General features: G+C 44.9%; 3 protein-coding genes across 3 annotated transcripts; 1 reads left to right on the forward strand and 2 right to left on the reverse strand.

Annotated features, from left to right (window-relative positions):
* Positions 1-1,605: 1,605 nt before the first annotated feature.
* On the reverse strand, positions 1,606-2,268 carry AWJ20_1021 (putative mitochondrial Complex I, NUKM_20kd subunit; the record flags this gene model as incomplete). The annotated part of the gene is made up of 1 exon (XM_018877871.1): positions 1,606-2,268. One exon carries the CDS (start codon positions 2,266-2,268, stop codon positions 1,606-1,608), a length of 663 nt encoding a protein of 220 aa, XP_018735230.1.
* A 6,270-nt stretch (positions 2,269-8,538) lies between these two features.
* On the forward strand, positions 8,539-10,306 carry EXG1 (Exg1p; the record flags this gene model as incomplete). The annotated part of the gene is made up of 2 exons (XM_018877872.1): positions 8,539-8,600; positions 9,121-10,306. 2 exons carry the CDS (start codon positions 8,539-8,541, stop codon positions 10,304-10,306), a joined length of 1,248 nt encoding a protein of 415 aa, XP_018735231.1.
* A 271-nt stretch (positions 10,307-10,577) lies between these two features.
* Positions 10,578-14,333, reverse strand: NUD1 (Nud1p; the record flags this gene model as incomplete). Its single annotated transcript, XM_018877873.1, has 1 exon — positions 10,578-14,333. The coding sequence occupies one exon, from the start codon at positions 14,331-14,333 to the stop codon at positions 10,578-10,580; it is 3,756 nt and encodes a 1,251-aa protein (XP_018735232.1).
* Positions 14,334-14,576: the final 243 nt, after the last annotated feature.

Here is a 14,576-nt window from a genome sequence, read left to right on the forward strand (position 1 = left end):
TATCCAGGGATTTCATACTTACTATAGAATTTCTCTATAGCGGGATCCTTATGGAGCGCTGTTTTGAATGTTAGTTCATGTCTTTCTGCTGAACCCGCGAGTCTCCACGCAAGATATCACCTAGGTTCTAAGATGAACAGTTATATCTATTATCACACATACCATGTCTATGTCCACCAGCCATTTTTCACTATTATTGTCTGTTAACAGAGATACCTCTCAATCACTCTCAACAGCTCTGCTATCGTCGTACGTACAGTTAATTTTGACGAACTGAATATCTGCAGCGTGATTGGAGAGCCCCTCGGTGCGTTTTAATGCATGTATGCAATTAAAAGCATTTACAGCTGTATTTGTAAGGTGGATCTGTTGCATTGCAACTGTTTCGATGAAAGAGATACGAGTTGGAGTCGATTTCCTTTGTCGGATTTTTGAACGTTCACATGAGTTTTGAATTTTGAGTCATTCTAAAGATATATTTCAAAAAACACTAGCTGTGACCATGACTGTAAGTTGACAATAGTTTCAACGATGGGTACAACAAAGTTGTCATGACGTGGATGTTCCCCCAGAGTGACATGATACCGTCATCTGCAGCACCAGTGACTCATATTAGTTTTAGAACAAGTCATATTTCACTGCTCTCTCTTTCTCTTTTGTCTATAAAAGGGGATAACATGCCACTTAACTGAGCATGAAAAAAAGAATATCTGAAGCAATACTCCTCAGACTGATGATGCCGCGTTCACAGTCGCTGATAGCTGGCTTGCGAGGTTCGTAGATTGGCGTACAGGCCAGATGTCAGATACTTCTACATAAAATTTTGGGTATTTTCCCTGACATCGCTCTCCTGTACACCAATCTACCAACCTCGCAAGCTGGCACTTCGTTGCGAATCACTGTAAATGGGGGGGTTTTTTTTGGTCCGGTTTAGTTCGAGTCGGACAGGGGACAACTTAACTGTTTCCAAGACAAACATAGGGATTTTCAGATGACATCTTCACGGTTACAGTGGCTGATAGCTGGCTTGCGAGGTTCGTAGATTGGTGTACAGGCCAGATGTCAGATACTTCTAAAAAAAGCCCTTTACTTTCTCTGACATCGCTCTCCTGTACACCAATCTACCAACATCGCAAGCTGGTACTTCATTGCGAATCACTGTACTGCCAGGGTCTTTAGTCCCTTCGAACTATTTTCAAGTCGGCAAGGAGACACTTACTAGGTCCAAGTAAACTAGGTAAACCCTTGCCGTTGTCAGATAGCCAGTTCACAACGTTTGTAGCCTGGTGTGCAGGCACGGGATCAGATACTTCTATATTCCTTTACAATCCCTGATTCCACTCTCCTGCACACCAGTCTACTAACATTGTGAAGGGGCACTTCTACTTCCCGGGGACCTGCTGCCTCCGGCGGCTGGGGCTCTGCCCCAGACCCCGTGGCTCCTCTCGCTACGCTCGAGTCGTTTCGTCGACGATCCCAGCAATCTCCTGCGAAGCAGGAGCAACCAGGGTCTGGGGCGGAGCCCCAGCCGCCGGAGGCAGACCCCCCATCCCGCCAGTATTCGTTCTATGCTAATATATTATTTTGGTTATACAGGAAAGATACCTACTTTCTGTACCACATTCTGGTGATCTTTTGGTTTCTCATCTTCTTCTGTAGCTGGAACACTCCGTACATGAGAGCTTCAGAAGTAGGGGGGCAGCCGGGCACGTAGACGTCGACAGGGACGATACGGTCACATCCACGCACGACCGAGTAAGAGTAGTGGTAGTAGCCACCTCCGTTGGCGCAAGAGCCCATGGAAATAACCCATCGGGGCTCGGGCATTTGATCGTAGACTTGACGCAGAGCAGGGGCCATCTTGTTGGTCAGGGTACCAGCTACAATCATGATATCAGACTGACGTGGCGAGGCACGGAAAATGATTCCCAAACGATCCTGATCGTAACGAGGAGCTGATACGTGCATCATCTCGACGGCACAACATGCCAAACCGAAAGTGACGGGCCAGAACGAGCCTTGACGAGCCCAATTGGCAATACCGTCCAACGAGGTCAACGCATAGTCAATGGCGCTGTTAGGCTTCTGTTCTGATGGTAGAGGGTAGTCGGTAGGCATGCCTTCTGTGGTGGTTTGTAAAAATTTAGGAATTCCTTGAGTCGAAGCATATCTGACACTGGATGGACCCACAGCAGCAGTAGCAGCCATGTTCCTCACAGGGAGACCAGCAAGTCTCGCCGAGTTTCTGTATAGCGATCTAGTAAACATAATGACGAATGATGTGTATGGATTTGTTGGTTGATTAGACCAGACTGTTTAAATTATTAATGCAATGAGAGTCCTGTCAATGTCCAAAAAAGTCGACTACTCGAGCTGACTCAAAATCCTCACCAAAAGTGTATATTAATTAGTCCTTGGATTGATATCTCAGTTGGATACCTGACTGTTTTTCCAAACCTTTTTTCTGCGATGTGCTTCCAAATATTATTGATGGGACCCGTTCAAGTGGCTGATACTTGTGTCGTCTGTATCTAATTTGCCGTTGTTCAAACACGTAGCTTATCCACACAAACAAACTATCTCACACCGATTTGCGCTTCTTCGTGAGATCTCTTCAGTCTGCTTCACGCACTCGAATATTTCATGTACAATGCTATTCAAACACTTTCTATTGGCCCGACAAATCACCGCACGGCTGGCGCACGCCGCGACACGTGCGGCTGGGTTTTTTTCGTGAAGCAGGGTCCGTCCCTGAATATGTCTATTGTGTAGAATGGCCTGTGAAAAACCGTAGATGGTGGGATGAGAGGTGTGCCTCCGGCGGCTGGGGCTCTGCCCCAGACCCCGTGGCTCCTCTCGCTGCGCTCGAGTCGTTTTAGTGTGGCCAAGTGGAGATTTTGGTGGGACAGGCTGAATGGAATCCATAGCCGACTGCAGAAAACAGAAATATATTTCGTACGTAAATGCGTGTGGAATAGTTTACTGGCCATACCGGCTCGTTTCCGAGGGCCAGTGCGCCGTGAAAAGAGAGCAGACTTAGGCCTCGTTGAAAAGCTCCTCCTTGAGGGTGATGCCTGCGACACATGTTAGTGATTGAACAATAAAAACAGCTGGAACGATTGAACAACAGCAAAAGTCACATTCTAGAAAGAGTAGAAACTCTCTTCTGTCATTTTTCTCTCTTCTGAACACATTCGACAGATAAATTTAGCCATTCATGACGTGGTTCACGTGCTAGGTGAGTCCACCTGGAACCACAATTCAAGACAACAAAAAACCACGTCGTGTCCGTGTCTGTTGTTCTTGTCCGACTGTACAGTACTTACCCAACTCATCTCTGACCTCCTTGAGCTCGTCAAGGTATTGTTGATATTGGTCCTTGTTTTCAACCTTGTATCTGAGACCCTCGAAAACACGCGAGGCAGTAGCGTAGTCGTTGACACGTCTGGCGGCTAAAAGAGCCTTCTCAAGAACAGTAGGGGCGGGAACCAAATCGTAAGAGAAAACGTTGTTCAACACACGTTGAACCTCGAACAAGTCGTAAGCCTCATCAAACTCCTTCTCGAATCTGTTCACTTGTTAGTTTCTGCAACCACTCAATATCAGCTTGTCCAGCACTCCAGACTCTGTCACAATCACAAACAAAGTACATGGCTCTTTAAGATTAAACCTGTTTTCTACGACTGAAATAACAGAACCATCGAGAAATCGCACTAAGACCACCCCCCGGTCACAAACTTGATACCGAAGGTAAGCCACGGAAGCCCAACCACGAGATGACATGTTGACAAGCAGAGCACTGACAACAAACAACAGACACATGACTTACCTGGCAGTAAACTCCTCAAAAGTCTCTTCATCATGAGCAGAAGAGTATTGTCTGATAGCAAATGATTTAGGAGCAGTAAGAGCGCCAGCACTGGCACGGGCCATCATAGGACGGGCAATGGCGGCCAAACGAGCAGGTCGGAGGAAGCGACTGGACATCATTTTTAGAAGATTGCTTGTTGCTGAGAGCTTTAAATAGGGTCTACTAGCAATTTAGTAGATGTGTGGTGTACAATTGACGAGTGTCGGTGGTAGGGGTAATAAATAAATTAACTGCCAAACTTGAAAATTGACAAAAATGACCTGATCGCTTTTGTACGTCTGATTATACGCCGAACAATCGGGCTCGACATGATCTAAAAATTATAAGCACTGAAAAAAACCAGCCAATCCTATTCGTCGGTGGGTAAGGGTCTCGCCAGTTGGGACTGGAGACCGGGGCTGCTTCAGCCGTGCTGGTTTGGGAGGATGCCTCCGGCGGCCGGGGCGTTGCCCCGGACCCCATTGCTCCTCTCGCTTCGCTCGAGTCGGGCTTGGGGGTGTCAGGAGCGTGTGGAGAGGGCTGGTGTTGGGTTGTGAGGTGTCCTGCGATTGCCCGGTTCGAGTTTGTGCAATTCCCCATTGGCACGCTAGCACGCTACCACCCCACAATCCAGCACCGGCCCTCTCCACACGCTCCTGACACCCCCAAGCCCGACTCGAGCGAAGCGAGAGGAGCCACGGGGTCTGGGGCGGAGCCCCAGCCGCCGGAGGCAAAGTCAACCCCGTAGAAGAAGAGGCTGTTGCCTTCAGGGTTGATACTGCATGTGTTGATGTAGATAGACCCCTCTGTTTGCATGGTAGCTGCAGTGCAGGATGACATTGCGGGGATGCTACTTTTTATCAATAAAGGGCCAACGAGTCTTGTCAGGGTCAAGTGGGGCTGGAATTTTAGATCAGTTGGTCGAGCAGTTGCAGGTCTGTAACGGGAAGTCACAATTGAGGCGAGTTATGGGTTGGTGGTTAGTATGAAATGGTTGTCAATGTTGCGGTTTATCGCAAGCGCAAGTGTGAAGAGTGATGTTGCAGGACGGTAGATGTGACCTCATACATTATCTTCAGTTGCTGTGGATGTTGTGGATCAAAGAACCGGAGTTGAATTGGCGGTGGATCTTGCCGTGTTTCAGGGCCCGAGTGATATTGGACCACAGCCGAGTCTGGATGGTGAAAATAAAATAAGCAGCCAGCCGTCTTTGAAGCCAAAACGGAGGTGTACAGTGTACAGAGGCATTAGCAGAAAATGTATCAAGATCCGTTAACAACAACGACAACTGAGTCCTAAATTATTTTAGCACGTTTCAGGTTTAACATTTATAGTAGCCAGCGATAATTGATTGTGGACAACCACATAACGCTAAACAAATTGGTAACTAGACCGTAGTGCTAGTATCAGCAAGATCCTAGACCATCCTAGTCGTTAGTCTCGTTAGTTACTTTTTATCGGGTTCTGACAGCAAAACGATGTAATCTGTTTTGAGTTTAGTTCTTTGTGAAGCCAAGTTTTCAGTTATCCTAGCCCTTTACATCGAGGGATGTGAAAATGAGGCCTTTTTGGAAATGATATTCCTGACGTTGTGTACAGTACCAATCCCATGAGGCCAACAAATAGAGCAAATGATCCGAGCAAATATAACTGGAGGTTCTCAATTTTTTTTTTGAAAAATTGAAAGTGGATTCTTTGTATTGGTTGGTTACTGGGTGTATGGGCTTTGCCGAAGCGCGATGCCGAACGAGGGGCCATGCGCTCAAACTTTGTGGTAGACATTGCAGTCAAAGAGGCGGGGGAGGGGGAGGGGTACTGGCAGGGGGAGGGGTCTGGCATGCATTGATTAATTAAAAGATGCGTTTAGCTGGTGCCAGGGGGAAGCACGAGCATAAATCGAATCGTTCCTCATCCACGGTTCCACGGTGGTTACACGGTTAAAGGATTTAGACGGTAGAAATTCGACTGAAAAAATCCCGATTTAGATGGCATGGAAACTACCAGTGACATGGTGCGCTACTGTCTGACTTCTAACTTCAATTGTAGTGTATTAGACGGTTATGATTAATTAGTGCACTTAGCCTGTGGATGTAACAGATTAGGCAGTTGACTTTCCGGTTGTTCAGCATTTGGAAAACTGTATAACGCGAGTTAGCAAGAAAGGACTAGCACACTGTAATTGTGGAGCCGGTGTGCAGGAAAGAAACAGCCCAGTACATGGTGAGCCACGAAAACGGCTCTGTAACAGCCCATATACAGTACTCTATGTACTGTACAGAACCTAGAACTGAACCTAGAGTACTGAACCTAGAGTACTGAACCTAGAGTACTGAACCTAGAGTACTGAACCTAGAGTATTGAACAGAACCTACAGTACTCACGGAGACCACCGTGATGCAGGGAACGAATTGGCTGTCTGGTTGCTGTTTATTATATTATACGTGTCTGGAGTCCGAGTCGCGGAGTCCAAAAGTCTACTGTCAGGTGGTCAGCTGCAAGATTGTTTCAAATCATGGCCGTTTCTCCCCTACTCCGCCTACTCCCGTCCCCCACCACCACAATATGTTATATAATTATTATATTACAATAAATAATTATTTCACATGTACCCATCACTAATGGTGGTGGCAGCCGTTAACGGGACGAATGTGCGTACCCCTGCCAAGAGACTAGAATATTGGAAAAGGAGCATAGAACATAGAACACCAGGCATGGAGCGAGTTCATGTGAGTACTGTGTCTGCAAGGCGGGAAAAAGGGCTATTGTTATTGCTATTGCTTTCTTTCTTTTTTTCTTTCTTTCTTTCTTTCTACACAGTCTAATATTGAATTGTCCCTTTCTCGGTAACTGGCTCGGCTAGACCATGGCCGCCTTACACAAAACATACAAGTTCATCACCGACAATTCATTGCCGACCCAATACAGCAGCAGCAGAATGCCTGAACGAGGGCATTTAACCCCACATTTTGTCGAATTTGCGTGTTTTGACCGAAAATCCGATCTTTGATACCCCCGCAATTCATCACCTGAGTTTGAGATCTTCTGTCTGGCAATGCCAATGAGGTCAATTCAACTACCAGTCGGTGCATTAACAAAGCATCATCAGTTCATATCTGAAGCAAATGAGCTTCACATGAGCTTCACATGAGCTTCACATGAGCTTCACAAAATCACTCTCGCCGGTGCCTTTAAGGTAACAGAATGCAACCCAGTCCACCTTAAGGCACACTCTCCATGTGCAGTGTATAATAATATGCACAAAGATAAACAACTGGGAAAAAATAAATATATTGAACCTCCTATTCTGTGACAACCCATGAGCGTTATGGAAGGTTTCCTGGGTACTCAACAAAGAAGGAAACTCGCTTGGATATTAGCTTATATTGCCTTTTTAGAGCCTCTACAAAACGGCGCGCTTGCCATCATAAAACTCTATTCCAGTGAGTCTGTTTCATTATTTACTGCTAAATTAAATTTTTCATAACCCTGAGCTAAAAAAAAAAAGTAGCTCTATTTCTCCGAGCTCTCTTTTATTTTTAATTTCCACATTTTCCCGATAATACCCTCAAATACTTTTCACTAGGACTCTACACTAGTTTCTACCTACTAGCTTCTGAAGCCCCCCTACATTCTATGTCAATCCAACGACCAGGTTCATTAATACGGCAGTGATAGCAGTTTCTTTTTGTAAATGTCACTGCAGCTCCAGTGCGTGTATTTTTCAAAGATTTTCTCCCAAAGTGGAGCTGAGTGCACTAGCTGCATTTTTTGGTGCATATCAAACACGTCAATTCTGTGTTGATACGCATCACCATGCATGTACGTGAATAATTACGTAGTTCGCTTGTCGAGATCTTCCGCTCATGTATACACGGATATTTTTCCATGCCTCTTTGTGACCTTTCTGTTGATCAAAGGCTTCAGTCACTTGATGCACCACCGCCAGTTGCTCCTCCATCTGACCCTGGGGGTCAACTGTTCACTTCTCAGCTGAAACTGACAAACCCTCTTCGTCATTGGTGTTTCCAAAAACAAAACCTGGGCAGCAGCCTCAATAGCTAGATCTGGTTAAAACCTAGTGCCGCTGCTGGTGGTGCTACTGCTACTGCTACTGCTACCAGTTCTGCTGCTGCTGCTGCTGCTGCTGCTGCTGCTCTTCTACTACTACTTCTGCCGCTAGCTCCCTTTAACAGTCTCTAGCTCTCACACCGGTTCATACTTTTTTACAAAGTAAATTAGACTTGTAACAGCAAATTAAAAATAAACCTAATTGTACACAAAAAGAGAAAAAGTAACAATGATCGGATCAACGCCATTGATCAATCTTTTGCCCGATCCGCACCAAGGTTAGTTTCGGTCGGTATGTGATGACAGCCCTTTAACAAGCAAAAAGCCGAATAACAAGCATCTCATCAACAACGCCTAACACAATCCCGTAGGGGCGGCCACTCGCACGCATGTACTCCGTCAAGCCATAGTCGCGCATCTCCTACCGTACAGCAGCACGCCGATACACGCTTATCCAAAGGCGGTATACGAATGTGGTGGTGGTGCCCCAGTATATAATACATGTGCGCCGTAATATATATAAGCACCAGTCGGACCTTTTTTAAAATTTACTTCTTCCATCCCTGTTTTCGTTATTTTGTCATTAGAAACGGAGATAGTTGAATATCCCCTGTATAATAATGTCATTTGTACAGATTGCTACAGCTTTATTAGCTGCTACTGGTGTTGTCGCTAGTCCATTGTAAGTATTTATATTCTCTACTGGTTGAATAATTGGCAAGAAAACTGGAACCCAATTCTCGAAGTGACTGGTAATATTGGTATTGGACGTAGCAACTGAATGTGTCTGTATTGGAATTGAATATGAACTATGAGCTCTTTGGTGGTACTTTGATGAAATTGGGCTTGTGGTTTTTTATCTCTCGTCATGTTACTCATAACTTCATCATGGATTCGGTTTCTCCGTTCTATCTCATAGAATCAATATGATGCCGGGCCAGGGTCACAATTTTACAAAACGCGCCCAAAAGCTTATCTGCTCAGCCTCGAGACGCATTCCTTTCTATGTTAGACCCTTGAAAGGTCCCTCCTGCCTAGAAAGACCCCTTCCCACAACTTCCTTCATGCACATATTGCATGCGTCTATGCAAGATCGAAACCCCCCCTTTCCCTACCCCCACTTGCCAAATCCAGTCAAGTCGTCATGAAGCGTGTGGTAAAATACAGTGGTCCGACGGATAATACTAACAAAAGTGAAACAGTCGGTTGACTCAGCGGAGTTACCTCGGATTCGACTACAACACTGAAAAGGTCCGTGGTGTAAATCTCGGTGGTTGGTTTGTTTCCGAACCTTTCATTACTCCATCGCTTTATAATATTTCTGGCGACCCACCAATTGATGAGTACCATCTTGCTCAAGCTTTGGGTTCAAATGCTCAGTCTGTTCTCTCTCAACACTGGAACACTTGGTACACTGCCGACGACTTTGCCACTATAGCCAGCTATGGTCTCAACCATGTTCGTATCCCAATTGGTTATTGGGCGTTCCAGCTGCAGCCTGGTGACCCATATGTTCAGGGCCAAGAACCAATTTTAGACAATGCCATTGAATGGGCTCGTAACAACGGTCTCAAGGTTTGGATCGATATCCACGGTGCCCCTGGTTCTCAAAATGGTTTTGACAACTCTGGTCAACGTGATGTTCTCAACTGGCAAAACGGTGACAATGTTCAAGCCACTTTGGACGTTGTCAAGTATGTCGCTCAAAAATATGGTCAAACTGACTATAATGATGTTGTTGTTGGAATTGAGTTAGTAAATGAGCCTTTGGGCCCTTCTCTGGACATGTCTGGTATTGAGCAATACTACAATGACGGATGGAGTGCTGTCCGTGACGCTGGTTCCGATACTGGTGTTGTTATTCACGACGCTTTCCAACCTCTTGGATTCTGGAACCAATTCATGACCACGCCAAACTACTGGAACGTCGTTCTTGACCACCACCAATACCAGGTTTTCTCTTCTGGACAGCTTCAAATGAACATTGGCCAACACATTGCTGCTGCTTGTAGTATTGGTGGTCAAACTCAAAGCGAGTACTTGTGGAGAGTCACTGGAGAATGGTCTGCTGCTCTTACTGATTGTACTCCTTGGCTCAACGGTGTTGGACGTGGCTCTCGTTACGAGGGTCAATATGACGGTTCTCCTTGGATTGGTTCTTGTGCTGGTAACGATGACGAAATCCCTGCCTGGCCTCAAGAGCGTCAACAAAACACCCGTAGATTCATTGAGGCCCAAATGGATGCCTACGACCAAGGTACTGGTTGGATTTTCTGGACCTTCAAGACTGAGCAATCTCCCGAGTGGGATTTGAGACGTCTTGTGGACGGTGGTCTTTTCCCTCAACCACTGACCGACAGACAGTATCCTAACCAATGCAACTTCTAAAGTTTTTGATTGATTTTTATTCTAGTATATTAGGTACCTAGTTAGCATTTTCTTTTGCATAACGGATCACGATGATGAGACGCCAATGAAAAAAATATATATTATATTATATCCGCTTTTCTTCTTTATAATTTAATTTATGTTCCTTTCTCTTTGCTAATCCTACTTACTGGAACAGGTTGCCTTCAGCGGCTGGGGCTCTCACCGTGGCTCCTCTCGCGTCGCTCGAGTCGTTACGTAGGGGATTGGATATGATAAAATTCATTAGTCATTAATTTACACTGCGAACTATTTTTAGAGCCTCTGTCATTTCTTCTTGGTCGATGAGTGCGCCGTCAAGCCATTTTAGACCTCTTGGAGACGAACCCACTAATGTTCCGCGGTACACGGTCCTTAGAGCCTTCACTTTATCCGACAGTCCAGTTTGATCAAACTCAGACAACTTCTCTAGCCACCTTTTTTGTTCGTATTTTGTATGCGTCTTACGGTAGCTTTCTTGATCATCTGCCGCTATTGGTGGGTAGAACAGTTCACTGGCAGGATTTTCCCGTGTGTCAAGGACCTGCAAATACGACATTTCCGAAATACAATCGACTAGTTCCCCAACATCGGAGATTTGGTTGCGGAATAGGTACAGTCGTCGAAGTTTAGGTATGCCTACTAGTGGACGAATGCTTTGGATTTGATTAAAAGATAAGTCCAGTTCACGCAGATTCAAGCAAAATTCTGGGAATGACTCAGGAAGTGCTTTCAATGAAACGCCTGATAACTCAAGAACTTGTAGATTCAAAAATGGCTCTCGAATATTAAAAGCCTCCAGTAAATTGCCTGATAAATAGAGCCTGTGAATATCACACAGTGTTTCCCATGTTTGAACATGTGTATTTTCAGTCTGGCTTCGGAATGAAACTACTTCCAACTTATACAATGATCCAAGGCCGATTACTCGTTTGTTTCTATCAAACTGCAACTCTTTGAGCCCTTTAAACTTTGACACATCGATGGTAGTATCATTTCCATTAAGACTTAGCTTTCTAACTGAAGATATCGTTTCTGTGGAAGAGAAACTCACAACCTTGTTGTGGTCTAAATCTAATGTGACCAGACTAGAAAGCATATCTAGTCCCTTGACCAGTTCAATGCGATTACCACTCAAATTGAGCTGCTCTAACTTGTTCCATTTCGACTTCTGAAAGTCAACAATAGCCAATTTATTATTTCTGGCACTCAGACTGCGAAGACCACGAATGTTGTCAATGCCAGACAATGAAGTTAGATCGTTATTGTCAACGTTCAAGTCCGTCAGTTGAATGAGTCCTGAAAGTGGCAGCAGTGAATCCAGCTTGTTGTTCGACAAGTTGAGTTGTTGTAGATGGCTCAGGGATTTGAACGACACCAGCTTCGTCAGTTTATTGTTACTAGCATTCAGCTCTAGCAATGAAGTTGGAAGACCATTAATAACATTCAGGTTGTTGTTGGATGCATCCAGTATTTCGAGACTCGGGCATAGCTTTGCCAGTTCAAGAAGAGTGGTGAATTGGTTGCCAGCAACTGACAGTTCTAACAATCGAGTCCAATCTTCGCTGGGATGTTTTTCATTCAAGATGCGTACAATCGAGTTATAAACATCAGAAAATGACGATTCAATGCTGAAGATATTGGTGGCATTGACTCTTGGAGTGACTATTGAACTGAGATTAGAAAATGGCTGGTGTTTGGACTGAAACAATCGGCGAGCATCTTCAGGTGCAATTTGAAACGATACCTCTCGCTTTTGAAATTGACTATAGGTTGAGGTGACTGTTATCTTATCCGACCGATTAGGGGTCAAATTTGGAGTTGTTTTTGGTCGACTATCAGCAGCAGACAACTTAATACTACTGGTTCGGGAAGTTTTGTGAGGTAGTACCGAATGTGACGGATGTGGCGTGGGTTGTGATCGAGATGATGAGCTTGAAATATCAGACATATTACTAACACCTTTAGCTATTTCTACGACATCATCAAGGTCGACATTTTGACTGATTTTATCAGCTGAATCATCACTTTCTGTTAACCCTTTTGGAATCATCTCTAAATCTTGAAGTGAGTTTACGGTCGTCTCATCCTTGGGGGCACTATTTGGTATTACTTCAGATAGCTCCCATTCTCGACTACCCTTCGAATCATCATCTAGATCATCAATGCCTTCAAAAGGGTCTTTATCAAATTCGTCCGACGAAGCAACTTTAGTTGTCCCTGTCCCGAAATCTGGCTGGCTAGTACTACGCCAACATTTATTAACGGTATCCCACACCATACCATCAAAGTGCTGGTTGTAATCTTTTAAATCGTTTGGTGTTATGACTGCCATAGCAGGGTGTCTTTTATTGGGGGAGCCTGGTACTTTGGATGGTAGAGAGGGGTTCATCAAAACTGGTGACCCGGTTGTTTTACTGTTTGCATTGCTTTTGTGAGAATTTATAGCAGAAGGTGGATTCTGGGTGTATGAGTTTGTCTGGCTTTCTTGATTGCCAGACTTTGATGAAGAATAAGAAGTAGACGATGACGATGACGAACTATGCTCCTCGTTGATAGAAGTTGCTCCAACCTCGTATACCCCCTTTGCAGAATTGTAATATTGGGCTTGATGGTTGGTGGGTTTATTCTCATATTTAGCCAGGGACGATGAATTGCTCGATTCGTCTTCATCTTCGCTTTCAATTTCAGGTGAGTGCTGTTTAAGCGAAATCTCCAGCATGTTCAAACTGTTTGTGCTGTCAGAAATGTCGGTAGAATCACTCATAATCGAAGAACTAGATTGAGAGAACTCCGGTACTGGTGGCCGTTGGTTTCGTAAAGCGTTCATAAGAGCATCTGCTTCGTTCATATAATCCTTTAACTGGTTGACTTCTTGTGAAACTGCTGGTTTCTTGCCTCTAAGTGAGTCAAGAGTGTCTGGAATATGTCGTAGAGTAGATGATGTAGATGTCTGGTCGTCTCGATTACCCACACTTCCCAGCAGATCTTCCATTCTGCCTTTTGTGTAAGTGTTACTTTTCTGGAATACTTTAAGTGGAGAACTTGCTGTCGAGTCAACTGATGAGGTGTGGTATTCGGAGAATTGTGATGGATCTGAATCGTTGGGTTGTGTCATTTCATTGGTTGATTTGTCAGGTATTGTGCTATTTCCTTGGTTTGGATAGCTGGGACTGGAATTTGCATCCTGTAAGTTAGCTGGTTTTCCTGATTCAGAAAGTTCGTGGGTATTATCTAGTGGTGGACTTGCGCGATCAAAAAATCTGAATCCCAGAGACCCCGAATCATTACCCACAGTGGTTTTAGTAGGTCCCTGGTCGGCCATAATTTTGGCCTCACGGGCATTCTTATTAAAAATTTCACGCATGCTGTTGTTGTTACTAGAATTACTCTCTGTGGCAGAATCTTCACTTCCTTCTGGAATATCAGACAGAGCCTTGGCATTACGACCATTTTTCCCCATGCTGTTTGGATTACTACTGTCATTTTCGTCGTCTTGATCTCTTTCAGGTCCTTGAAAAAGGTTTTGTAGTGATGAAGAGCTTGAAGAAAAGATATTGCCTGCATTGCTTCCAGTGCCATTGTTTTTATAGGCCCTCTTCCATTCTGGAGTTCTAGCTTGGGGAGCAGAATTATCTACTTTTCTGGTATCGTAGTGCAAGGAATTGACGGTACTGGCTGATCTACTGGCAGTATCCGTAGCACTGCCAGTTGGAATTCTGGCAGGTCCAGTCGCTAAAACGGAGCCTTGGCTACCAGCTCGTCCATGGGTACTTTCTTTCTCAGACACCCACTCCTCCTCTAGTCCTTCTTCAGCCCAGTCAATGGCCGGACCTGCAGATCTGTTCTGAGCTCTTGGTCCAATGCCATTCCCACTACTGTTATTCTTTGCTCCCGAAAAGGAAGTAGTAGTGCCGGCAGAACCATCATTCTCGCTCTCATTGGATAGCCATTCCTCCTGTAAACCGTCCTCGGACCAATCTAATATAGGTTTCATAGGGCTCGCCATGTTGTTGCGGTCGGCGCCTTTGTTAGCCTCAAGTTCGTCGCTACAGTTCTCGTTAGTATTCACAAGTCGATTCTGTTAACAGTGCCCCATCACGAACGCGACTATTAAGTACCATCATCCAAGTACTCTCTTTCCTTGCTCTTATCATGGAAGACAATTAATATCAGATAGATTAGATAGATTTATGAACATTGCAACACATGAACATGAATTCATATTCTCAAGTCGCGCTCGGCCAAAGTC

This window comes from Sugiyamaella lignohabitans, chromosome A, assembly GCF_001640025.1.
Source record: "Sugiyamaella lignohabitans strain CBS 10342 chromosome A, complete sequence".
Lineage (NCBI taxonomy): Eukaryota > Fungi > Ascomycota > Dipodascomycetes > Dipodascales > Trichomonascaceae > Sugiyamaella > Sugiyamaella lignohabitans.